This window comes from Phalacrocorax aristotelis, chromosome 4 (assembly GCF_949628215.1).
Source record: "Phalacrocorax aristotelis chromosome 4, bGulAri2.1, whole genome shotgun sequence".
Taxonomy (NCBI): Eukaryota; Metazoa; Chordata; class Aves; order Suliformes; family Phalacrocoracidae; genus Phalacrocorax; species Phalacrocorax aristotelis.
The window spans coordinates 50726210-50754169 of NC_134279.1; the positions used below are offsets into that span (position 1 = coordinate 50726210).

Here is a 27960-nt window from a genome sequence, read left to right on the forward strand (position 1 = left end):
GGTTTGCTTCTGTAACTGTTACTATATAAATAAATGTAGGTTTTACCTTTAGCAAGCAATTTGCTACGTAGTTTAGTAAACATAACTCCATACAGCTATTGAGGAGCGAAGTCTAAGCAAGCTATGTGTTATAAGGTTATAAGAATGCAACAAAAGAAAAATTCAACATATGCACCTACTTACAAATCTCTGGAGATACTCTCGCGCCTTAATATGTAGTTAGTGTATTAATCTTCCCCAGGAGTGAGCATTTTATTTGAGCATTTATGTTTTTATATAGCTACATAGATATGAAACGAATACACACATTTAGGTTTTCATAATGTTCAGAAATTTAATTATTCTTGCAAAACAAACATTTGCTATTGGCTAATTCTGTTACAAGTTTTGGTTCTGGGGGTTTTTTTTGTTTGTTTTTGTTGTCGTTTTAAACATATACAGTACTCTAAAATTGCTTAGCACCAGAAGAGCTACATGTACTTGGTGGATTTTTTTTGATGATATTTAATATCATCTCAGTTCTCAGATACACACAAAAAAAGGCACAAACCCTACAGTGGGTTAACCTTATGAAAGAGTTTGAGCAAAAAGGGCATATGCAAAGGAAACTCCAAGACCACCTATTCCTAAATATAATAAGCCCTATGCATGTTCAGGCTTAAACATTAATGCTTCATAGTAGTTTTATTAACTGACTACTGCTGGGCATAGGGAATGCTGTTGTGGCCTGTCAAGCTAATGAATATGGAATGCATTGACACATGAAAAGAGACAGTGATAGAGAAAGCTTCATTTAAACATTAAGAAAGAAAATAAATGGCTATAGTGTCAAATAACATACAGTTCATTCTATGTCCAGAAGCCTTCCCTATCAATTTAGTTCAACTTTAGTAGCTACTGTTGTTTCTCCTTGTAGGTTCTGAGCTATGCAAATGTAGTTTCCAGCATCTCTGGCTTCAAAATCCTCAACAATGAGAACACTCTTTGAGATTCTTGTGGTATGTCCAGTTCCTCTGTTTATCAGTCTCCAGAAGTTTTGGATAATCACAGGCCTCTCAGACTGTTTAAAAGAAAAAAAAAAAAAAAAAAAAAAAACAAAATACAAACCCACCCACCCACATAAGAAAATACATGATTCTGCAAAGTATTTAGTGACACTACCCTATCACACCCTGATGCAAGAGGTCAGAGTGTTGGAGTCTATATCCAAAAATCAGCCTTAAGTGAGGAAACTGAAGGTGTCTGGCAGTTGCAGCAACATCCCTGCACTAAATATTGACATACCAATAAGTTATGCCAAATAAGGATAATATGATGGTGCTTCCACTCTAAGTGCAGGTACTGTACAGCTTTAGATTAGTGATGGGCTGCTAAAGCTCTGCCTGGAGTGTATGAATGAACTCAGCTGCAGTTGTGGGCCGCTTACCCAACTGCTTGGTATGCACCTTAGTACTTAAAACAGGCGCGCGTAGGTTGGGGGAGATGTCAGGATAGACATGTGAGCTTATTTTCAGACTTTCAGCGTGTCTCAAAAAGGAAGGCAGCAGCAGCATGCATTAGCTGACCAAGCTTTACCTAGTTCTCTTTTAGCACAGAAAGTAGCTTTAAATCATGTGTGGCAAACTAATTCCTCCTCCTCTAGTTTCAGAAACACTGTATTAGATGGCATATAAACAAAGAGTAACAATTCATAAATGCTTCTAAATTAATCCTCAAGTTGTGCTTTCCAAAATATATATGTAATGGCAAAGTGAAAAATACAAACAAGGATGCTTAGAAAGATGCTGTTTAGATTGTGGTGGTGTTACACAAGAGAAGAAAAAAGCCTGTTGTAAGAGAATTCTCTGATGGCCTGTTTGTCAGGTCACACGCCCTGGCACCTCGAAGTTTGCAACGCACTGCATTAAGAGAAAATGGCCCAAAGACAGCCTTTCCTTCCAAAATCCACTATGCCAGTCAGCAGCTTTAATCACACTGGCTTGTGCTATACCAATAATCTGGCTAAAACTGAGAGGTTTCTGTTTGGAAACCATCTCCTCTTGCTTCATGAAATAGATTAGCATTCATATTGGTAAATGGCTACAAGGCTTAAACTAATAGTAGCAAAAGAATAAGTTCTTGAAGCTTAGGGATGAGTCACAGTGCAGTCAGAGAATGCCTAGGAAGTGGCAGGGGTTTACAGCTAGCAAGAACTTTTTTTGAAAAAAACTGATAATTAGCTCATCTAGAAATTCTTACCACTTCAGAAGGAATCAAGCCACTTAACAGCACTCTACCTAGCAGAGCACTACCTCCTGCACCCAGCCTGAAAAGCATGTGCTACCTACAATCAAGTACTACCGAACACAATTCAAGCTTAAGTTAGTTCTTAAATATAGCAAGTGAAAGTCCCTGACCCTACAGAAAGTGAAGGCGAAGGCCATGGAGGGCAGATGTTCTTTGCCTGGTTGGGCTCCTGCTAGCCCAGTTTTTCTCAAACTAATTGCCTTCTGCTTTGAAGCTAGTTTCAGGGAATCATATTAAGGAGTGGATCATGAGTATGTATTCACAACAGGTGAATGAGCAAATGCAATTGTCAGGGAGTGGCCAGGAAAAAAACAAAGAAAAAACCACACAGGTAAAAGAAAGGTAAGAGGGAGAGGCTAGTGACCACAGAGCTGAGATGAGGGTCTCGCCAATGCAATACACCTAAGAGCAAGCAGAGATTAAAGTGCTGCTTCTGCTCAGGGATTAAGTGGTACATGACAGCCATGGTGCTGGGTGGGGTGGTGGTGAAAAAAACTCACTGATCTCCCTGCACTGAAAGCAGCAGCAATGAATGGAAACACCCAGTGAATCTTAACTTGGTCCATCCTTTTTCTTGCACAAAAGAAGGTGTATCTGACCAGCACCACTGATGGTCCTCTCCCTTCTCCCCCTCCCCCCCTTTTTTTCATTTGCAGTATGTGAATACTTCCTTATTAAATGTTAAGTCTCCAACAAGGATACAGTGCTTCTACTCCTCTGACATTTACTTAATAATTTTGTTGGGGCAGAAACCCAAACACAACTCTTCCCTCCCTATCCCCAGGCACAGATGGAGCTGAGACTGTTTACTCCAGTGGATAAGCACAACAGCCTTTTTTTTCCAGAGCAGATGCAGGCCACAGGCCAAAGTGTCTCAGTCCCTGTAGGTGGGTGCAGTGAAAGGGTGTAGTCCTCTGCTGATGATAGTGCATGTGCCCTGCACTGCATCCGCAGTATCCACAGCAAACAAGGGAGACAATTTGTGTGTGTTTAGTCATTTAGCACTGACTGAACATAGAGAGGCATAACTGCAGTGCACATGCCAGCACAGCCTCAGGTGCTGTAAGACCACTGGAAGGGACTGAGCCAAGAACAGCCAGCAACCAGGCTGGGGCAGCCATTCAGCTCCGAAAGATGGAAAAGTAGCAAGGGGTGTAGGCTAACAAGATACAGAATTTTGGCAGGCCAGGCTGACTCTAGAATTTAATTCCTTGAGTTGTTTGTTCTTAGTAACTACAGTTAGTTACAAGAGACATAAAATTGGTGTTTGTATAGCCAGTTACTAAAGTCCAATAAACAGGTATCAAGGGAAGCAAAAAAAATCCCAAAACCCACAAAAAAACCAAAACCACCACCCACACAAAAACAAACAGAAAACCATATCAATCACCAAAGCTAATGTGATCAGCAGGGGCATTTCTTCTCCACCCAAGAGAGTGAATCGTTGTAAGACTGTCAGAGTTAAAGCCCCAGCTTGATTAAAGGCCCACCTTGAAGGGTAAAGGGTAAAGACACTGCCAATGCATCTCAAAGTAATGCTAAGAGCTAAATTCAGAGGAAGATCTTGGGCATTTAACTCAAAAAAAACACTATTGCTCTGCAGCTCCCTGAACTTCGAGGCTCTTCACTTTTCCCTAGCATTTTACTTTTTACTTCACCAATAGCTGCAAGCTTCTCTGCTTGTTTATACATCCATCCCTGTCCTTCCTAACTTCAAGCGGACACCAGAAACAGGAATTCTGCCAAACTCTTCCAATGCTCCATCCAGTAGTTACTCTTCAGACCACCTAATGCAGGCTATCAGTACCAAGCCTCTCACCAAATGCAGTTGAGGCTGCCCTCATTAAACAGCCAGGAAAGGGCAGGGAGGGGAAGTGGGTAACTGCTCACAAACTCTGACTTCAATAGGCTCAGCAGGAAAACTTACAACAAGCAGCAGGAAAAAAAAATCAAAATGAGGTGGAGGAGAGAGGGGGAAGTGAAAGAACAAATAAACATCTAAGCAAGGGCTAGAAACCTGGTTCTACATGCCCAGTGCCCTCACCAGCAGTTCAAATCCCTTTTGTGCTCGCTTGCTCTCACTAATTTTTCCTGAGGAAAGGCACGCACCTTTCCAAGACATCAGAGTGCTACAGTCTTTATCTTAATGGCTACCGCAAACTTCTGGGGCTTTAGATCTGTATTTTCTCAAGCCAAGTAAGCACGGAACTCCAATCACTTAAGCAATTACCTCTGCTGTCAAATTACTTAATTCTATGCTGGCTCAGGGAGACCAGTGCTGATACAAGTACCTTATTAGAAAACTGCATTGTTCTTTGACAGCCCAGCACCAGGAGGCCTGGCAAATGGCATACAATGCAAACCCTCAGGTCCTAGAGGGTCCCTTTCCTCTGATGAAGGGTTCTATCTGCCAGCAGTCCTTCCCTTGCTCCTAGCCTGCTTAGGATAAACAGCAGTAGAGATGAAGCTGGTTGAGAAACAGGGCCCTGCTGTAACTGGTCATGGTAGGTAGAGGGACAAGAAAGAGGGCCATCAATGATGCTAGTCAGATACACCTTATTTTGTGGAAGAAAAAGGACCAACAAAGTTCTAACATTCACTGGCTATTTTCAGTTGATTCTTCCAGCTAAGGCTGGGCAAAAGCAGATTTCTGTGCTTCTGGATGTGGGCAACAATTAAGGTTAAGTTTCTGTGCTGTGATGATTCATGTGCCCGAGCCATGGAGATGGAAGGGATATCAAATGCAGAGGCATCAGTGAGGCTTTGTGGCTTGCCCTAGAATAGCTTCCTGACGCTGGCTGGCTTTGACCCTGTCTGAGGCTTTTCTTTGTAAAATCTGCCAGAGGGCAAATGTCTCTGGAATGGAAACCTGAGGGAGGAGGGAGCTTTGCTGAGCTTGATTTTTGCTAACATGGGTAAAACTCTCAGGCTTCATTCCTGTGCTACTTCTAGGCTCTCGGGGAAAAATGGGCTGAAATTCAAAAGGGATGTGCTGCCTCCTCCTGCCAGCATGCCTGAGCTAGCAAGGGGCAGACACCACAATCTGGAAGAATCTTTACTCCAAATCTAGACGCTGACTGACATTCAAAGCATTGCTTTTATGGAGAACAAACCGTTTCAGGCAGGGCATATGTCGCTTACCTCTTGCCCTGGGTACTGCCACCTGAAGCTCACGTCTACATCTGGCTCCCCAAGGACTGTGCAGATTACATGAACGCTGTCACTGGCTTCTGCTCTGTTGGATGACGCTGCAATTGTGGTTGAGGGCGGGCCCTTCGGAACTGATCGAGAGTGTTTGGAAGCAGAAAGTTAGTTTCTAAAGTTAAATACAGTGATAAAATTTATGTCAGTTTTTGCCTCAGTTTGCTTAACGCAATAGGTAAGTGATATACACCTGCAACTTTCCCCTCTACACTGGGAAATTGCTAGAATGTAAATCTACAAAGTTTTATCATGTATACTTTTGATCAAGATTTTAAAACTCTGATTACATTACTATTTTACTTTTTTTTTTTAAATTGTTTTCTAATCAATGTCAGCAGAAAAAACAAGAGTCCATGTAAGGATATAGAAAACTGCACCTTACCTTCCACATACAGTAGATGATACTTGATGGAAATCTGAGGTGCTCCCTGCGACTCTGCTTTGCAGTAGACAATACCTTTATGATCAGAAGTAGGGTGCTGGTAGACAAAACCCTTCTTCACATCATAAATAATATCAGTTCCATCTGTTTCAATTTCTTCTGCTGGAAATTCCCTGTGTAGAGTTACTTTTGCTGAAGGAGTAGTAACACGGCATGGGATGACTGCAGGTTTATCTGGGCTCAGGTAGACAATCTCAAAATAACTGGGAGTAGGTACAAAAAGTTCCTCTTTATCTGTGCAGAAGAGTTGATATAGTTAGAATAATATTTACATCTTGGTTTAACAGGAAGAAGAGAAAGTACATATAACAAGAGAAAACTGCTATGAGCAACATTAGAAGTTAAGCCAAAGTTTTTTTCTTTAAATACGCACACACAAGGAAAAAAAAACACCATTATTTTTCTAACCTGTGAGTATATATTTACATAGCTTGCATTAAAAACAGCGAAAAGAAATACAAAGTATTCTTCACTGTAATCAGATTTTTTTAATCTTAAGAAAATCTTTGGCATTCCTTTTTAATAGGTTTCCAAATACTCATCTGGATCTAATTCTGTTCACTTGCCCGCTTTTAAAGGGTAACACACATAAAAAACCACCACCGTTGGTAAGATAAGCACTACTAGAAAGTAGTTCTTTGGAGCTACAGCCTTTTTATACATACGATTTTAGGCAAAATGTTTGATTTACTGATCTAAGCAGCTGAAATATTTAGTGCTTTTAAAATTACAGTCAAAGAGTCTTTCCATATTTGGCATGCTTCTTAGAAATATAAAGCTGAAATTCCTCCTTCTAGCACTAGCATTTACATAATAGCTCGACTGAAACGTTTATTCCTGCCTTTCTAAAGGAAAGTATCCTCAAAACATTAAGCACTTCTGATAAATGGCTTCTGCAGAGTCTCATGGTCTAATTCAGCTCCAAAACATATCACAAACAGCCCAATCTTAGCAGTTTGTACTGAAATATTTGTTAGCCAAGAATGCTTAGCTCTCATCAGGCAGTGGAAGTTGTTTTAAGATTCAGAATGTTTTCCATGAGAAGAACAAGTTAACCATCTGATTTCAGCTCTGTTGTACCAAGTAGCAACAAACTGTGCATGGTTGTCTGCTATGACCCTATCTATGCAGCATCACAGGCCCATGCAGGGCCACAGTCAGCTTCAAGCTCTGTGGGACAACTCATGTACTTAACAGTGCTTTGCCTCTCGACATGCTATATAGATTCTTGGGAGAAATTGTGGCCTTACCAAGATCAATGAGGTCAAGATTTTTAAGTCATTGAATGCAACTGGAAGGAGGGCGCCGGGGGTGGGGGAAGAGTCCACATGGTCATCTGAATGCCATGACAAAATGAATCTTCTGCACAGATTTATTTTCTTTATCCAGACATTTTCAAAAATTAAATATATTTTTATTCATTTTGTAGCAGACTCTCAGAATGTGTCCTGTTATTTTCAAAGGTATTTGCTTTCCATGGCATTATGCATTATTTTGGGTTCACATTTAGCATAATCCATATGGAAAATGGACTTATAAATCACACTAAGCAAGTAATTGTCTGCTCACCAGCACTGTCTTCCTTGACATCCACTAAAAAAAGATGAAAATTGTGGAAGAAAAATCTTGACAGTGAAGTTGCTGATGTAGCTTTATTCCTGTCTTACTAGCAAATATATTTCCATTACTAGTCCCCCAGTGAGTTAATTACCTGTGAAAAAGATGTATGTTGAACCTGTTTTAGTCTCATCCTTCCTGCATTTGTTCCCATTGCAGAGCTGAAGCCAGCAGCTATATTCACCTGTGTCTGCTGCAGTGGAGTTTGTGAGGATCAGCTGACCGTACCTGTCAAGCTGCTTTATACTAGGGAGAAGAAAAACAAAAGGCAGAGACAAGCACAGATGTATTTCCTTGTACATTTCTGTCAGCTCACTTCTATTGATTTCTTTACTCCTACTCTGCAACTGACCCACCTTTCACTTTCAGAGCTATGTTGCAAATCCCCCTTTTGCTCCAGCAAAGACCTGCTTACAAGAGTAGTTTTATCAATTTCAGCTGCACACGAGCACTTACAAGCATGCCTTGTACAGTTCATTCTTGGATTCCTTTCAGTCCCCATTTTGGAACTGGCCTGTGACTGCTGGAGACAGCGTGTTCATCTATGTTTTATCTGTTTGTCCATGTATAACCCATATTGCATGCAGTTTGACTTAGAGCATGAAATATCAGTCCTTTTTTCATACCATTAACTGTAGCACTGCTTCAATAGTATATAACAAAGATAATTCAGGAGTACATAAGTAGAAGGTACTTTAATAAGAGTTTGTATGATGATTTATACCTGCTTTCAGTGTGAACGCTTTCTCATCTTTAACATCCTGGTCCAAGTTTCCACTTGCAAACACTATCATAAAGAGCTTCTATCTCCGCTTGGATTTGGCAAGTAAGTCATTCTGCATTGCTTACTCCTCTGCCCTGAGCCACCTCACTGGCATCCTCTCACTGGAGTTTCCTCTTCACCCCTCAGCTATTTCAGATCATGACCCTGAGAACCGCTGGAGGTGTGCTGGCACTGTCATCAAGTAACTACACAAAATTCAGCCTCTGTGATTATTTCAGACTTGATTTGCTTTTTTCTCCTTCTCCTGAATTTCCCAGATACATCTCAGTGGACTGGCATTTGTAAATGTGCACATATTTATAAATATGTAGATATGTGTGTGGGTACTGACAATGTTTCTAAGGGTCAAAGGTCCTATCTGAAATTCAGCAGCTACAATCTCATCTTGTTCTTTTAAGGTTTGCTTTCCTGGCTCTTTCTTGCAGACAGATGGTGTTACAGGTGGCAGTCTGCTGTGTTGCCTTTTGATGGATTGCAAAAGCAATGGTCCAACAGTACCAGTTTTCCAGGAACCCTGTCAGGACAGCCATGTGGCAGTGCTGATGCACTCCACTGCTGCTCTGACCCTTAAAAATGTTATGGTCAACCACCTGCCTTTACATGATGGCACATCCTGCACATGAAAGTTTCCCATTTTCCTTCGCAAGACATCGAGTTACGAAGTCGTTTCTTTCCTAACCAAGTCAGAAGAGATTGTTCAGGTTGTAGGCATTTGATAGGAAACTTCTTTTCAGTGTTTCAAACAGGGTCTGGACAAATATGCAGCCTGCATTAGTCTGAACAGCTCCTATACCCTTATTCAGCTGTGGGTTCTCTGAATATTTATTATCCTCCTATTTCTTCTCATTAATGTGGCAGTTATTCTGTAAGGCAGATGCCCAACTGAATCATTTATTTCCAGGATTAGCATGCTTTGAAGAACTACTTATCCTCTAAAACACCTTGTCACTGTGTAATAGCGGTACTATAGACATGCCTGGCTGTACTGTACACACTAAATGCTCTGTTTTGCTTTCATCTCCACTGCAGGCAGAATAACTGCTTAAACAGAGAGGCCACTACTTCCAGCTATGCGCAATTCCCAAAATTTCTGACTCCCTAGGTGCTCTGCTAGCAGTTTGCACTACTACCAGCAATCATAAGCACCGGTTCATGGAACCCAATATTCGACCTCCAACCCAGGCCAGTAGTTTAGGAATTAAACACACCAAAACCAGAACCCAAACAGGCCTAACTGAGGATTACCTTTTCCATCAGAGCCCTCGGCCACCGTTAGTACACTCACCTGCCATGGGGCAGTTTTGAGGCCTGCCTAAGGAGATGGGAAAATCATGTTTCCTACCCACTACTGTGCTTGTCCTACATGACCTTGTCTGATTCCACTTTTTGGAATCATGTAATTATGGAGTAGTAGCATTTTCATTTTTAATAAACACACTACCTTACATTATAAATTACCTTCAGTTTTTGGATAAGCTTTGAAAGATTCCTATTTGTGCAAGAGGTCCTGTTAGTCCCCAACAGGAAGAAAAGAGAAATCCAAAGCATGCCCTAGTCTGTATTATTATTTTTATTTAGTTTCACAGGTCACATTTATAGGCTACATGACTACATCAGCATAAAATGCTTTGCAAATATCCAGTACTAAATGTCAACATTACAGAGAAACCATTATGCCAGAACATTTTTTGCCTCCAACCATTAATGCAGACACTGAACTTAGCTTGAAATCCCAATAGACAGAAAAATAAGGTCAGAGTTAATTAATTATTGTACAGTGTGTTCTACTTAACTGAGAACAAGCTATCCAGTAATCAATGGAAATAGCCTAGCGAGGTAGTCATCCACAAACATGTGCTAACAGAACCTGGCAACTGAGTGTGGAAGTGTTGAAACTTGTGACATGATCATATTAGGCAGACAAAACGGACCATAAAAAGTAAGCTATAAATGGTAAATCCTGCAGCTGACCAATATTTCCAGGATAACTTTTATCTCATTAGTGTTTTAGATGCTGGGAAATTTGACTCAAAAGCCAAAACTTTGCTGTGCTCTACATATCACAAAGTAAAATTGTTGTATACACAAACATCTCAAGACTATTTAAATAAATTAGAAAACTGCTCCAAAATCTTATTCCACACGTTGATCTTATTAAGCTTTAGTTATCTGAAGTTCAAAAGATCTTTGCCAGCAAAACTATGCCAAGTTTAGAAGCTTAAAAAAACCCAAAAGATATAAAAAGACAGTGTACACAGCATCACTCCTAGATCATCTAGCAAACTCCTCTCAAGCAGCTGCATTCATACTGACAAAAAAGAGCTTGTCTCAAATACAAGCTTACTAGGAGAGGAACATAAATTCTTACTGTTTAAGACAAGAAAAAAATCCCTAGCTTTCAGACTTCAGAGCACATGGTACAAAATGAAATTCAGTTATACGCATGAGCACAACCAACATCCCACTGAGCCAGCACGAGCCTGCTTTCACTAAAAGCAGTCTAATTTTGCCCTCTGCTACGTAGTTTCCTCCATACTTGTGAGAGTGCTCCTGTCCATACGTATCCAGCACACACAAACGTGCATGTGATACACGTCCAGCTCTTTGCCCCAGCTTCTTCCACTGGAGCAGCTGCATCTTACATGAGTTTATTTATCAGATGAAGTTCTGTGATAAACACAGCCGGTCTTCAGCAGGTGAAAGACCCACGCTCCAAATCAGGCAGAGCAGAGACCATGTGAAGTTAGACTGCCTTCATCTAGAGTAGCTTTTCGCTATAAAGCATAAGAAGGGGAAAACACACTTGCCCTTATTTTTCTTTCATCCCTCTCAGTTTTTGATCCTTCTCATGCATTGTAGATTCAGTTTCTGGGTGAGCCTACAGTCATTAATTTGTTAAGCAGAGTCTTACAAAACGGCATTCCAGCCCTTTGGTTCTGGAGGTGCACAAGGTACCTTTGACTTTTAATACCGCCAAGATTTTTGACCAGTTCAGCCAGCACACAAAACTTTCAAAGAGTTATCTGCAGGGTGTATTTATGCTGCACAAGGCAAGAGAGCATTACAGATAACAAGCTAGTCCTGAAAGCAAGCTGGTGTGCATCCCTAACTCACGAGTCAAGTTTGCATGATTCTAGCTGTCTCCCCACAGTTGCATTGCATGCTACAGTCTTTAAAGCCAAGTAAATCATTTCAGTGTGTACTGTTATTTACTCCAGTTAGGATAGTGGAGAGAGAGAATTTCTCCTCTGGCTAAAAAAGAAACAGCCAAAGAGTCCTCCTCCTCCTTTTTCTCAGCGTCTTTCCCTCCCCCATATGATAATTTTAGCATTTGTTAACAGCTACAGACCTATTAAAAACTGAGACTCTCTAGTACAGCAAGCAAAAGTATTTTATTTACCAGGTCTTAAAGTATACCTACAAAGCCAAACTCAAAGCAAGCTTTGCCACTAATGCTACAGAAATGGCTTTTCTAACTATAATCTCTTCTTAGAAAAGTCATATTGTCCTCCAGGCTGCTGTATTCTGCTTACCACGTGGGCAAGTTAAAAACATGATAAGCAGGGCATGGAGACAAAACATCTGGCTTTTACCCCTACTTCTTTTTGCAACCACCCATAGGAAATAGATTACATGGATGCTAAATTTAACTAGTTGCAAACCAAAACACCCTCTTCTCCCAGAACTACAGACAGGAAACAGAACACAGTGATGCATCTTCACTGTCAGCCCCTGCCCTGGACCTCCCCTGTTAATAAACCCTCCGACCAGCTGAGCTACAAATGCCCTCGCTGCCCTGAACCTTAAGGTCTCTTCTGCCTCCCGTAATTGCAATTCTGTTAGTCATCAAGAGTCCTTAAAGCCTCCTCTTGTAGCAACTAGAGTTAGAGGATGTTGGCAGCTCCCAGAAGATTTAAAACACGTTGCTTATTGTTAAAATTCCCACCACACCAGTTGAATTTGTACATCCCTCCCATTATTTAAAGAAAAAAGCAGGAATTGGAAGCCTGAGCATCTGTTGCTTTAGGGACTTACCAACTAACAAAAAAGTGCTAGGCATTAGTCCCCAGCAACTCCATGGCCCTCATTGCCATTGCCCCTCCTCTTCACCTATCCTCCAGTGCCAGCAACCCGCTCCTTCACTTTCTTTTACCTCTTCAGACCCCAACCACATTCCCCCCCTGCTGCTGCTACCAACTCTGGTTTGCACCAGTGCCCCAACTACAGCAAGACCAGCATGGAAATCCAAGGTAAAAAGCCCAGCCCAGTTAATTACCTCAGGTTTCACTCCACACCTCACTAATTGGTAATGAAGGGATTACCTCATACTTGGTCTTTAAGCACTCAAAAAAAAAAATGTTAGAAGATACTGAACATATATGCATCTAGATGACTAAACAATTTTTACTGTAGGTTATTTGCCTATATTTTTTCTGATTTTCCCCCTTTGCCCTATATTCAGCATTTTGTTTTAAAATTAGTGTAATATATTTGCAAAATTTGAAAATATGCATCTTGCAGTTGGTGCTTGGTGCAGTCTTTTGTATGCAGGGAGGAACATCTAAGTCCCTCCTGAAAGATAATAACCTTTTCTGCTGACAGTTCACTTACAAGCAGTACTGACTGAGCTAACTAAATAACATACTATCTTTATGATATTTCCAGTTAAATCCAATCAAAGCGTACTAGAACCACAAAATATAAATTTCATGTTCCACATTCTATAAAGCAGACTGTTTCATATGCATCTATAAGCACTACAGCAAAGATCTTGAGATAATTACCAAAGTCATGCTAAAAATGTGATGAAAATATAACTGCGTAAGATTCTGTGGATGATGCCTCCATAAATTATTACTATTCTGTGACCCTGAAGTGTGCTACTAATCTGTTTTCAATTTCTCTAGTTAATTATAGGATCTTCTGCTTACATTTAAAATTTTTATTTCAGTCTAACTCAGCCTTACTGCTACAATAAGTTATTTCAAAATAATTCTGCTATGCAAAGATCACCATATTTCAATATAGACCCTTAAATATAACTACAGAATGCCACACTACACAGTTAGGAAATGCCTGTCTTCCCCCCCAAGCCCCCCCAACTACCTTAAATTCTTGTATTTTGTCCCATGTGCATCACTAGAAAAGTGCTTAATTTTGCAAGAGAGGAATAGACAGTCAAACAAACAATGAAGCATTCAAGATTCCTCTCCAAAAACTGGGAATACTTGCCTTGCCTTCTCCAATGCCAGATGCTAATACTCAGATAACATGACCTGGAGGCCTACAGGACCAAATCATGCCGGCAACCTATTTGCAAATGCACAAAACATAAAATACACTTGACAATGACAACCACCATCACACACACACACACACACACTCCCTGTTAATATTAATTTTGCACGTCAAGCTTTGGCTTGCTGGAAGGCCAGGTCTGTATTGCAGCTGATAAACGCCACCTACTGGAATAAATCCAGATAAAACACCATTTCTTGCAAAAGAAAAAGCAGTAGCTGTTTAAACCAGCCACAAGATCTTTTGAAAGAGATTGCTGGGATAAGCCCGCAGCAAACAGGCTTGCTGCGGTAACTTACTATGACAGAAGCCTTGCACTAGCAAAAGAGGTTTATTCAGCCAGTGCAGTTCTTGAACGCCTCAGCCATCAGGGGACAACGCATCAACACACACAGCGTGGGGAATAAACAGGAGGAAGTAGAGGTCTGTGTGCAATCGCAGGGCCATGATCTCATTGCAATCACAGAGACATGGTGGGATAGCTCGCATGACTGGAATGTGGTCATGGATGGCTACAGGCTTTTTAGGAAAGACAGACCAGCAAGGTGAGGTGGGGAGTTGTTCTTTCTGTGAGGGAGCAACTGGAATGCATCAAGCTCTGCCTTGGAGTGGAAGGAGAACAAGTTGAGAGCTTGTGGGTAAAAATTAAGGGACAGCCAAATATGGGTGACAATGTTGTGGGTGTTTGCTACAGGCCACCAGATCAAGAAAAGGAAGTTGATGAAGGCTTCTACAGACAGCTGGAAGTAGCCTGACTATCACAGGCCCTGGTCCTCATGGGGGACTTCAACCACCCTGATACTTGCTGGAAAAGCGACACGGCAAGCCATGCACGATCCAGGAGGTTCCTGCCGAGCACCAAGGACAAATTTTTGATGCAGATGGTGGAGCAGCCAACAAGGCACAATGGGCTGCTTGACCTTATCCTAACAAACAAGGAAGGGCTGGTTGAGGATGTGAGAGTTGGGGGTAGCCTTGGCTGCAGTGACCATGAGATGGTTGAGTTTAGGATACTGCAAGGTAGAAGCAGGGCTGTGAGCTGGGTTACAACCTTGGACTTCAAGAGGGCCAAGTTTGGCCTCTTCAGAGATCTGCTTGGAGGAATCCCATGGGCAGGGGGCTCCAAGAGAACTCAACAGTATTCAAGGACCACTTCCTCCAAGCTCAAGATCGGTGCATCCTTAGTCAGGCAGAGGAGCCAGGAGACCCGCATATATCAGCAAACAGTTTCTAGAGAAACTCAGATGGAAGAAGGAGGTTCACAGTACGTGGAAGAAGGGACTGACCACTTGGGAGATATTCCTCCCGGTGTTGTCAGGGTATGCAAAGATAAGACAAGGAAGGCCAAAGCCCACTTGGAATTAAATCTGGCAAGGCATGTCAAAGATAACAAGAAAGACTTCTTTAAATTCATCAGCAGTAAAAGGAAGACTGGGGATACAGTGGGCCCACTGCTGAACAGGGAAGGGGCCCTGGCAACGCAGGATGCAGAGAAGGCAGAGTTGCTGAATGCCTTCTTTGCTGCAGTTTTTACTGCTAAGGCTGGCCCTCAGGCATCTCAGCCCCCAGAAGAGAGAGGAGAAAATCTGGAGAAAGGAAGACTTCCCCTTGATTGAGGAGGATCGGGTCAGAGATCACCTATGCAAACTGGATCCTCACAAATCCATGGGCCCCAATGGGATGCACCCACGAGTGCTGAAGGAGCTGGCAGATGTTCTTGCCAAGCCACTCTTCATCATCTCTGAAAGGTCATGGAGGACAGGAGAGGTGCCCGAGGACTGGAGGACAGCAAAGGTCACTCCAATCTTCAAAAAGGGCAAGGAGGAGGACCCAGGAAGCTATGGGCCAGTCAGCCTCATCTCCATCCCCAGAAAGGTGATGGAGCAGTTCATCCTGGAGGTCACCTCCAGGCATGTAGAGGAAAAGAAGGGTATCAGAAACAGTCAACATGGATTCACCAAGGGGAGATCATGCTTGACCAACCTTGATAGCCTTCTCTGGTGGCGTGACTGGCTGGGTCGATGACGGGAGAGCAGTGGATGTAGTTTATCTTGACTTCAGTAAGGCTTTCGACACTGTCTCCCATAGCATCCACATAGGCAAGCTAAGGAAGTATGGGCTGGATGAGTGGACAGTGAGGTGGACAGAGAACTGCCTCAACAACAGAACTCAGAGGGTCGTGATCAATGGAGCACAGCCTGGATGGAGGCCTGTCACTAGTGGTGTTCCCCAGGGGTCTGTGCTGGGTCCAGTCCTGTTCAACATATTCATCAATGACCTGGACGAAGGGATAGAGTGTAACCTCAGCATGTTTGCTGATGATACCAAGCTGGGAGGAGTGGCTGATACACCAGAAGGCTGTGCTGCCATCCAACGAGACCTGGACAGGCTGGAGAGTGGGGCCAAGGGGAACCTGATGAAATTCAACAAGACCAAGTGCAATGTCCTGCACCTGGGGAAGAACAACCCCCTGCACCAGTACAGGCTGGGGGATAAACTACTGGAAAGCGGCTCTGTTGAGAAGGACCTGGGTGTGCTGGTGGACAACAAGTTAACCATGAGCCAACAATGTGCCCTTGTGGCCAAGAAGGTTAACAATACCCTGGGCTGCATTAAAAGGAGCGTGGCCAGCGGATCGAGAGAGGTTATCCTCCCCCTCTACTCTGCCCTAGTGAGACCACATCTGGAGTACTCTGTCCAGTTTTGGGCTCCCCAGTTTAAGAAGGATGTGGAACTGCTTGAGCAAGTCCAGCGGAGAGCTACGAAGATGATCAGGGGACGGGAGCATCTCCCTTATGAGGAAAGGCTGAGAGACTTGGGTTTGTTCAGCCTGGAGAAGAGAAGACTGAGGGGGGATCTCATCAATACCTATAAATATCTAAAGGGTGGGTGTCAGGAGGATGGGACTGGACTCTTTTCAATAGTGCCCAATGGCAGGACAAGGGGCGATGGGTACAAGCTGGAACACAGGAAGTTCCACCTCAACATGAGGAAAAACTTCTTCCCTGTGAGGGTGCCAGAGCAGTGGAACAGGCTGCCCAGGGAGGCTGTGGAGTCTCCTTCCCTGGAGACATTCAAAACCCGCCTGGACGCGTTCCTGTGCCCCCTGCTCTAGGTGTGCCTGCTCAAGCAGGGGGGTTGGACAAGATGATCTCCACAGGTTCCTTCCAACCCCTACCGTTCTGTAATTCTGTGACAAGCAAATAAAACACCCGGAGAAGAACTGCCTCACATGTTTCAGAAGGATATGCTAGAAAGCACAGTATGTAACTGCCGAACTTCAACACTCCTCTTCGAAAAGAGAAGTGGAAAGGAGAAGAATATCTCTGAAAAATTACTTAACTGGGAGTGACTTTAAGGTAGCATCACACCTGCAAATAAGTGAAATGGATCACAGATTCAGATAACCTCAGTTTTTTTACAGAGAGCATAGACCCTTGTACTTAATTTAGGAACAAAAGGACAGTAGTTGATACCTTTGCTCACACCTCTGTGCCTCTCTCACCTAATAATCCAGGAAGAGATCCTTACAGCTCTTTCTTAGGGCATCGTTCACAGTGATCCAGTCTCCTCACTACTTGTCTTATATAGACACATAAATCTTCATAAAAAAGCTAACACTACTCACGGCAAAAAAATGCCTGTGGAAGCACTCTTAAGCTCCTTATATGCCCCTCCTCTTTCAAATACAGAACTAAACTATTATATTTCATCTACATTTAGCTATGTGTACTATGCTTAAAACTGGGAAGGCAAACAAACATATGGAATTCTGAAGATGTCTAGACTAACAGGACACACATCTGGTGGGGCAGAGAAAGAGAGATCCTCAGCTGGGCAGGAGTGTTGATCTGCTTGAGGGTAGGAAGGCTCTACAGAGGAATCTGGGCAGGCTGGATTGATGGGCTGAGGTAATTTTATGAGATTTACAGAAGACCAAGTGCCAGGTCCTGTACTTTGATCACAACCCCATGCACGCTACAGGCTTGAGGAAGAGTGGCTGGAGAGCTGCCCAGTGGAGAAGGACCTGGGAGTGCTGGTTGACGGCCAGATGAACATCAGCCTAAAGTGTGCCCGGGTGACCAAAAAGGCCAACAGCATCCTGGCTTGTGTCAGGAATAGTGTGGCCAGCAGAAGCAGGGAAGCGATCGTGCCCCTGTACTCGGCACTGGTGAGGCCACACCTTGTATATTGTGTTCAGTATTGGGCCCCTCACTACAAGGAGGACATTGAGTTGCTGGAGTGTGTCCACAGAGGGGCAACAAAGCTGGTCTTACGAGGAGAGGTTGAGGGAACTGGGGTTGTTTAGCCTGGAGGAGGCCGAGGGGAGACCTTATTGCTCTCCTCAACTACCTGAAAGAAGGTTGTAGTGAGGTGGGTGTTGGTCTCTTCTCCCAAGTTACTAGTGATAGGATGAGAGGAAATGGCCTCAAGCTACATCAGTGGAGGTTTAGATTGGATATTAGGAAAAATTTCTTCATTGAAAGAGTGGTCAGGCATTGGAACAGGCTGCCCAGAGAGGTGGTCAAAAAAAAAACATGTAGATGTGGCACTTCTGGGCATGATTTAGGAAGCCTGGTGGTGTTGGGTTGACGGTTGGACTTGATGATCCTAGAGGTCTTTTCTAACCTTAATGATTCTGTGATTCCTGTTCTAACAGCTATTTATGCAGTTTCCATTAAGATGTCACTACATGAAAGAAAAAGCCTTCTCAAACACAAGGTGACTATCCGCAGCATTACATTTTAGCACGCCACAAACCCTGCAATTCCCTTCTGCACACAAAGGTAACTTTGACTGAAAAAGTAAGTACTACTCTCACTTGCTCCTTAGCGTGGCGCTTTGTGTATTGTTTTTAGTAGTTGACAGATGCAGGTTTGAGCCTCCTGAGGAAATTAATCTTAGTGTCTCAGGTGGTAACTACATTAGCAACTGGTACAGCCCACCAGGAGCCGGTCTCTGTAGAGCAACAGAGTTGGCAGCAAGTACCTGGCATCCACTCTCACACATTTTCAGAGTTCTACTTCGGTCTAGCTCTAATGTGGTTCCCTGTTAGCAGCTGGAGCACACCGGTGTCCCATTGGACATCTATTTTAGATTCCTCTGAAGGAAATCCAGTTCACATGCTACAAGACTATTCCACAGTGCAAATCACAGGGCAGTAATTGACTTAAAGATGCTCATCCTTTTTTGTTGATACTAGAAACCACCAGGTGAAACACCTTGATTGTAAAAATGTAAACAAACAAAAAATCCAATGGTGTTGAAAGTGGTAGGGAAAAAAAATTCTAGATCTTCCCCCCCAAACAAAATGGAAAATAGCTTACCTGAGTCTGGAGTCTTTAAAGGTATCTAAGTATGAAGGATAGTTCCAAGTAACATTACTCCCCTTACACCGCAGTTCTATGCTTTGTCCTGCAGACAGGCTTAAAGTGGCAGCTAGCTTCTGGAAATGACCTTTATCCATCACCTGTGTCAGTATGGACTGGGACTTCAAAGAGGAGTCAGCAGATTCTCTCTCCTTCATTTTGGGGGTTTTGGGTTTTACTCTTTTGTTGACAGGCTTAATTTTGTTTTCCCCAGGCTCTTTTGGACGCTTACTCTTTGCAGACTGTCCAATAACTAGTAAAGTAGAAAAAGGAAGGCAATATTACTGATTAGGAAAAGGTTTTATCGTCTTACAAAAAAAAAAAAATCTTTCTTATTATGACAGAGAATAACTAAAGTTTTGTTCTTCCTATAAAGGATTCACAAAAATGAGTAAGTTAATTTCCATAAGTTTTTTAAGTCTCTGGCATGACCCATTTTCCTGGGGAAAAGGAAAAAAAAAATTTATTAAAGAGAGCTTTCAGCCACATGTGGAAAATCTATACTTAAAGTTCACATAAACAGACAAATATGTAAGGTATGAGAACTTTACAAAAGGGAAGGGAAAGAAACACAGCATTTCCACCTCCAGTTACTTTTGTTATTTCTACCTCATGTCGTTGCCATTTAGTACGCAACACTACACAAGTTCTCCGTCTTCATAAGGTTGTCACACACCCATCAGTTCTGCATAACCTTTTCACACACCATGTTACTGTAAGAGACAGACAAAAGAAAACTGGCAAGTGTGGAACTTAATGACAATTTATAAAATGCTGGTAGTGATGTAGTTTTCTTTTTTACAGTACGTACTGTGAAAATACAAGTGGCACTTAAGTCATTTGAAGGTAGTATTTAATTCATTGCTTCTCTGTAAAAGCCATTCATTTTGACAGTCCAGATGAAAACAGAACCTTATTTAGAGGCAAACAATAAGAGATTTCATCACCTGCTAGAGAAAACAGGGATGCCCAGCTGCCTTTAAAAACAAAGCAAAGGAAACGGAAAGGAAAAGGAAACATGAGGGGTCTCAGACTCAAAAAAATAAAAACAAAACAAAACACCAAAACCACACAGCAACAAAAAAAACACCAAAAACACCAAAACCCCATCATCAAGATATTCCCACTTTAACTGACAGCAGAAAGCACAGATCTTTTGTGAGATAAGCTTCAAACTCTGTCCCTGGATACCAAAAACTCCACTAAATGTGCCTGACAGCTAATTCACATTGAACACAGCTTTCCCACATGAAAATGCTTGGATATTTTATTGTACAAAAAAACAATCAACAACCTCTGGAATTAAAAATAGCCCTGCTGTATACTGAGCTAGCAGGAATTAAAACTGGTACTGGCTGCAGTATGAACAGCAGCACTTCCAGACTCATGCCACTGATGGCTCCCGTGACATTCCTGACACCCCAGCTGGGCACCCTGTACTGCTTCAGCCTTCCACTTCTTTAAATCCAGGCTGATGTACACCACATCTCTTGAACAGCACAGAGCCTTGTGAGCACAAATTTAAAAACCAAAAAATTCAATCTGAACATAAGAAAATGCTCTTTACTACGAGGGTGGTCAAGCACTGGCACAGGTTGCCTAGAGAGGCTGTGGCATATCCATCCACAGAGACATACAAAACCCAACCAGAGAGGGTCCTAGGCAACCTGCTTGAGCATGAGGCTGGACTGGATGATTTCAACCTCAGCCATTCTGTGACTCCGTGATCTCAGCATGCAGAGTAAGGCTGCCTGCTTAGAAGCATTTGCCTCTGGTCTCACACCAAATGGAAAATAAACCAGAAGGCAGCAATGCTGCAGTCATCTTTGTTTGCCGAACGCATTTTCAACTCTTGGACTCGTGTAATAAGAACAAATTTTTTGAGAGATACACATCCCATTACTAAGATGCACCCCTCCCCTGGCACACAGTCAAACCTTTTTCTATGTTATGAGTGTTAGTGAAGTTGATTGCAAAGATGCTTCATCACCTTAAAATGAGCCACAAACTGAAGAGACCTAATAGAAATGCCTTCCAAAGGTCATGACATTTTAAGATAAAGAATAACATTTTCTAGTTTCTGGAAGGGAGAGTGAAACAAATATTTATGTTTCTTCCAATTTTTCTTTGCACTTGTGATGCCACTGGCCATGCAAAATTTACAAACTTGGGGGAACAATGATAACAAAGGAGAATTTCAGAGAAGTAGTTGCTGCCTCCCATGGAAGACCATGAAGTAGGGTTTTTCCAGTTGCTCAGAGCACATCACCCGAGTAAGTGACATAGCGCATACATTACAGGGGCAAACAGTTGGTGCAGGAGCACTTTTCCCCTGCACTAGATTAGAAAGGCTCCGGTGGGTCAGGCCAAACACCTACCTAGCCAACGTCTTCGCACTGACACCACCCAGTGCCAGATGTCAATGAGGGAACAGGGCAAACACCTCTGCTCCTTTGATACTAGTCTCCTAGCTTCCAAGAATCTTTAGCTCAAGGGATCCATGATCCACAGTTGCCATTGTTTTATTGCCCTTGGTGGATTTTTTCCTTTATTAACGTTGGTCAATTTTCAAAACCACACAAACTATACATAAATATTAGATACCTCCTAGTTTTTGTATTAAGTGAATAAATACCCATTGTTTCTCCAACAACCTTCTCCATGGCTCTTGTACTTTTACAAAACTTAAGTGTAATTCAAACATACCCTTTCTGGACTGACAAGTCCTACTCTATTCAATTGTTCCTTGTAAAGAATATGCATCTTACAACAGTCCAGTTACATCATGTTCGGGTAATGGAAAGGGGACAAAAGTAGACTGTATAGCAAGTTCAAGATATGGTCAAATCACAGCTGTGCCTATTACTGCTGTCATCTTTCCTGTCTAAATAGCTCATTGCTTTTCAAGAAAGCAATATTATGAGCTGACTTTCCCTAGAATAATCAAGTGTCACCCCAATATCACTTTCCTAAGTAGGAATTATTGGTTAGAAATTCCTAACTAGAAACTCAATGTGTATACGAAGTTCGAATCCTTTGCGCTACTTTGCATCCACCAACACAAAATTTCAAGTCCCGTTTTCACTGCTCAGTCTTTCAAAATGCAGAGATCTTTCTGCAACTTTTTACTGACAGTTTTATTTTAGCAGATTTACAAATATGCTGAAAAGCATGCGCCTTACAAGATCGCTGTGAAATTCAAAAACAATTCCATGCCCATATTGTAAAAACTGAAGATTAATTCGTACTCTTTGTTTTCTATTACTCCATGAGAGGTCTTCCCTTGGTTCATAGCACCTTGGTTCCCATGGAGTCTTTAAAAACACGCTTATCAAATTCCTTTGGGAATCCAAGAACATCAACCGACTCATCCATAGCCATGCTATAAAGTTCTTCAGAGAACTTCAGCAGATCTGCAAAACAAAACACACTTCTGGAAAAAAAAAAAAGGCAGCCATACAAAGCCATACTGACTCTTCTGTAATTCACGCCTATTTATTCACAAGATCAATTTACAGAATACAGAGATCTGGCTTTCTGCCTGTACCTCCCTCAAAAATCTTAAAATATTGGCATATTTCTATTTCCCTCAAAAGGCAAAGTTATGTAATAGACTATGCACCCGAATTAAGACTTCAGGTATTTCAGATTAAAATTCTTTTAAGTCTCAGGTGTGTATCATCAAATCATGGCATTTAAACATTGTTCATGTTGATTTTCACTAAAGCCAATTCTTTTGGCATATTAATGAGATATGTCCTCTAATGATTCTCCCCATAGTCAAAGATTCTGTCTCAGAGCCTGCTATTACAGTGCTCAGTAGGATACTGCACTCAAAGTTTCTGATATGCTGATCATGTCACCATTTTCCATTAAAATGTCCCTAAGCACCTCCATAATGAATTATTTGCTTGCTCCCATGTTAAGTTTTATTTTCTGTAGGTGTTCTTTCTTATCCCCTCTTCCTACCAGCCTCACAAAGTTTGCGGCCAAAGTTCACAGCCCTCTCTGCCTGCCCCACCCCAGCACATCAGAAGAAAAGGATTTATGGCTAGTTTTATCCCTTTTGCAAGCTGTTTCTCAAACTCTTTTTGTCTGCCTTATTCTGGTTTTTATATTTAACCCATATGTGAGTTAACGAGCCTCTTCATCTTATGTAATTCCCTCTTCCGAAATTAAATGCATCAGTCGTTTATTTGGCTTTTATTATTCCTGCAAGAATATTAAAACTACAGTCTGGCTGTTGTAACACAACATCTGAAACCAATTACCTGAGCACTGCTCCGGATCAAGTCAAGAACTGCTGCTTTTCTCGGGGGTTCTCTGAGTAGCGGCTCTCAGAAGTCATCATTTGTGGCATCTAAACAATTGCACTCGGCATCACACCCCAATGTGTGTGATCCAACCTACAAGAGGATAAGTAATTCTCCCCTTTGCTTTTCTATCCAGTCCTTGCTGCCCCTCTGATTTTCCTTAACAGAGCAGTCATTCACTCCATCATTCTGGGTGGTCAGTAACCAGTTTCTTTGTTCTCTACAGGACTGGTATTTCAGACCAGATGACTTTTACTGGCAAAACCCACCAGCAGCCAGATTTCTTGCTAAAGCTTTCTTCAACACATACTGCCACTTCTCCCTTGGGTTGAGCTATCCCATCTTTCCTGTGTAATTGATACCCTAGTATTAGAAGGTCCCACTGACAGGCCTAACAAGCCTTCTGGATAAGCATTCCCTGTTGCACTTTTCAGATTTGTCTGTAGAAGTTACCCTTTGCCATGATCAGGGGACTGGAGCATCTCCCTTATGAGGAAAGGCTGAGACACTTCAGCCTGGAGAAGACTATGGGGGGATCTCATCAATACCTATAAATATCTAAAGGGAGGGTGTCAGGAGGATGGGACTGGACTCTCTTCAATAGTGCCCAATGGCAGGACAAGGGGCAATGGGCACAAGTTGGAACACAGGAAGTTCCACCTCAACATGAGGAAAAACTTCTTCCCTGTGAGGGTGCCAGAGCAGTGGAACAGGCTGCCCTGGGAGGCTGTGGAGTCTCCTTCCCTGGAGACATTCAAAACCCGCCTGGACACGTTCCTGTGCCCCCTGCTCTAGGTGTGCCTGCTCAAGCAGGGGGGTTGGACAAGATGATCTCCACAGGTTCCTTCCAACCCCTACCATTCTGTAATTCTGTGATTTCCACTATGTTCTGCCAACCTCAATCCCAACATTTGTTCAGAGGCACATGGTTCTTAAAACCTTACCCCAAGGAAATGCATTATCCCAAACTGTGTGCTCTTCCACACCTGACACTCTACCTTTAAGAAGCTGTTAAATACTCCCCTATGAAAGCTTTTCAATTTTAAGTGCCAGAAGCCTGGGTTTGATTTTCTCTAGATGAAGTTTTTCCTCTCTTTACAAGATCCCTGTTCCACGTTTCTGTAGTTCCCAGTGAGTCTGAACACTTTCCTCCTATACCACGCTCCCAGCTACACAGTGAGACCCTTGTCTCTCTGACCTTGTATTTCCCTGCAGGTAACAGCAGGGGCGTTTCAGGAAACACTACCAGAGGAGCTTTTATCTACCTACCCAGAAAATCTAGTTTTGCCTCTCTGCTGCATCTCCCTGAGAGGTGAGTTTCCAAGCAAGCCATGACCACCCTCCTCCCCAACACTCCCTACAAGTCTGTCCAGGTATCTACTGTCGCCACCACTTCTGCACCTCACAATCCTACCTTCTCTCATTGCTGAATCAAGTTTAGCTGTATAACTAAATTCACTGGTACAGTAGCCTATCACCTAAGATAAAGACGACACACAATCAAATCCCTCCAGGAACACAGAACCCACCACGCAGATTCCCCCATTTCCTTACCCAAACTGCAAAATTTTCCCAGGAAAGGGAACAAACACAACTAGCCCATTGATGCAAGTACACAAATATGCCATGTTTGGGATACTTCACCCTCTCACTAGATTTATGCACAGGGCCCTCATAGTTTTCATCCAGCAATAGCACTTCTTATTTAAAAAAAAAAAAACCCACACCAAAAACCCAAACAAAACCAGCAAAACAATAAACCCCCAAAAACCCCCCCCAAAACTAAGACTTAATAGAAAAATATTGAGAAAACTCCTCCTTTCTACCTCTGATCAGCTCCTAATGTCAGTTCTAAGATGCACTGTACTCATTTCCTCTGCAACACTGCATTCAGGGTCCCTACTAAAACATCATGCCAAACCACGAGACTATGCATCAATACGTAACAGAAACACACCACACAGCACTCTCATCCGATCTTTTAACATTTGTCTGCCCCTTCTTCTTGCAGATGCTACACACACAACTCCCAAATGCACGTTTGTCACATCATGCTAAAAAAAAATCCAGTTTTGACTTGAGATATCACCTATATCCACATGCACATCTTGGCGTTACCAGAGACCTTTCAACTCTCATTAATACTGATGAATTTGTCCTTGAGGGAAAAAAATGAAAAAGGTGAGATTACCATAAAAAATAATTCTTAACCACCAGGATTAAGATGAGAGAGGAGAATCTTTGTGATCACAGTGTAACAAAACAGGTTGGACAGATCTCTATTCGTAGTACTTCAGATGAAAAGCTAATCATCCAAACACTCATACAGACAATACAGGGTGACATGTCAACACAATCAACAGACAATCTACAGGGACATATTTCACTGTTCATAAACTAATATAAACTAAATTAGGAAAGCTATTTTGAAATCACAATGTCTACATTATGACTAAACTTCTAGCTTTAGAGAAGGAGCTGTCATTAAATGTGCCAGGTTACCTTCTCCTGCAGCTAAGCTTCAGGATGACAGCGCGTGAAGCACCCAGTCAAACCTCACTATAAACTAGATAAACTAAGAAAAACATATACCTGGGAAATCTTTTGCCCAAATTACAACTAATTTCTCACTCTGTGTTTTTATTGTCTATTTTTCAAATAGAAAACACTTTTCTTGATGTGGTGGTGGACACCCACAGACCAGATCTTTCAGCAGAAATCCTCTCCTGCACCACACTGATCCAGACTGCAATTCCTCTGCATGTAGTCACAAGAAAAACCGGGCTAGGGGGACTTCTGGAAGTCCCTTCACACCCCCGTTCAGTTGCTCAGAGCTTTGTCTGGTGGAGCTCCCACTGTCTCAAAGGCTGGAGACTCTACAGCCTCCCCCAACAACTTTTTTTCAGTGCATAACAGCTCTCAGGATGAAAGATTTTTTAATGTTCTTACAAGATTTTTCCCTTACGACCTCCTGGGCCACTTGTGGTAACAGCTGCCTCTCTGCCTCTCACGGTGCACCTCAGAGGCCAGCTCCAGTTCCCTACAAGCCCTTCCACAGGCTACCCAGGCCTTGTTCCCCAAGCCTTCCTCTGGGGAAAACCAAATAATTCTTTCTTTTTTGTTTCTTCTGAAGAAGTTTTAGTAAGTTTATTCGCATTTTACAATAGGGAAACAGCCTCTCTTTTGCCTAGTTACGTCTACAGAAGTCAAGGATTGGTTATGAATGTCCCTTCCCAGTCAAGAACTTCCCCACCAAGACTTCATCACAACCTGAAACTGCGTACACGTAAAATCTGGTCCTCTCTACAAACGAAAAACCATGCACAAGAACTTTTTTTTTGCACCCCGAGCACCACGTCCAGCACGGACCCTCCTCCGGCCGCGGCACGGGGATTTAAGCGCAGACTTAAACGCCGACCCTCCAGAGAAACGGCGGCGGGGGGCAGCTGGTGCTGCCGCAAACGCCTCTCCCCAAAACGCCAGCGCGGACTGAAACCCCATTTTCGGTCTCCGGCGGCTCGCTGGCCGCAGCCCAAGTGAGCAACCCGCCTTCCCTCCGCCTCTGCCCAGCAGGAGGGGAGCCCCGCCGCCGCCGCGCCAGAGATGGCTCCCGGCCCTGGCCTGGGGGCTTGCCATGGCGAGGAGAGCGGGGGGGCGGCCGCGGCCAGCCGCCGCCGGCTTCGCGGGGCAGGGGCGGCGGGCTGAGGACCCAGCAATAAAGAAAGCCCTATGCGGCTCGCAAAGCGGGGAAGCCCCGCGGGGCGGCGGGGGTCGCGGCTCACCGTGCGGCAGCGTTTCCTGCAGCAGCAGCAGGCTGAGGAGCACCCAGAGCCGCATGGCGAGAGCGGACGGGGACGCTGGGCTGAGGCGTGGCGGGCGCGGCGAAAGCGGCGGGGGGTGGCTCGGCGGGCCGCGGGGCGGGGAGGAGCCGGGCGGCGGCCAGGCTCCCCGCCCGAGGCTGGCCGCGGGGGAAAGGGGCGTCGCGGCTGTGCTCTCTCAGGGGCCGCTCCCGCCCTTCGTCGCTGAGGGAGGGAAGAGCCGCGACGCCCCACGGGCGAGCCCCCCCGGCCGTGTGGGTGGGTGGGTTTCCGCCCGCTGGGGCACCTACTGCGGGGAAGGCTTCGGCTCGTTGGGTGTGGCTGAACTGCTCCCTCTGTGGCTCCATCTCCTCAAGGCTACAGAGTCCCCCTGGCCATCACTCCCCCACAGCTGCACAGAGCTCTGCCGTTATTCCAGGAACCGAGCTGCTTCCCAAATAATGTCGACCTCAGGGAAAGCTGTGGAAGTTTATTGCTTGAATTAGCTCATCGTGGACAGCTGCCCTGTGCCATCCGTGGCTCTGCATGGGTGCAAACTGTTGTTGCCTTTGGGTCTGTAGCCAGACCTGTGGAGGGGAGCAGGGAGCAGAGTGAAGTGTGAGAGCCCTACATGTTATATAGAACCACAGAATTATTAAGGTTGGAAAAGACTCTAGGATCATCAAGTCCAACCGTCAACCCAACACCACCAGGCTTCCTAAACCATGCCCTGAAGAGCCACATCTACATGTTTTTTTCTGACCACCTCCAGGGATGGTGACTCCACCACCTCTCTGGGCAGCCTGTTCCAATGCCTGACCACTCTTTCAATGAAGAAATTTTTCCTAAT

At 43.5% G+C, this 27960-nt stretch overlaps 1 protein-coding gene across 1 annotated transcript; it reads right to left on the bottom strand.

Moving 5' to 3' along the window:
* Positions 1 to 308: 308 nt before the first annotated feature.
* On the bottom strand, positions 309 to 27299 carry PDGFRL (platelet derived growth factor receptor like). The gene is made up of 6 exons (XM_075091376.1): positions 27096 to 27299; positions 18959 to 19253; positions 7644 to 7795; positions 5873 to 6166; positions 5428 to 5567; positions 309 to 1060 (listed from the first exon to the last, which is right to left on the bottom strand). The coding sequence occupies exons 1-6, from the start codon at positions 27148 to 27150 to the stop codon at positions 872 to 874; spliced, it is 1125 nt and encodes a 374-aa protein (XP_074947477.1). The 5' UTR covers positions 27151 to 27299; the 3' UTR covers positions 309 to 871.
* Between the last annotated feature and the right edge of the window lie 661 nt (positions 27300 to 27960).

Excerpts from the sequence above, each read along its gene's own strand:
- PDGFRL (XM_075091376.1), bottom strand. The coding sequence starts at position 27,150 with ATGCGGCTCTGGGTGCTCCTCAGCCTGCTGCTGCTGCAGGAAACGCTG. Across the intron at positions 7,796-18,958 it reads TTTAAAGACTCCAGACTCAG|TATAAAGCAGCTTGACAGGT; the intron begins GTAAGCTATTTT and ends TCTTCTCCCTAG. Across the intron at positions 6,167-7,643 it reads AACATACATCTTTTTCACAG|ATAAAGAGGAACTTTTTGTA; the intron begins GTAATTAACTCA and ends TCTTCTGCACAG.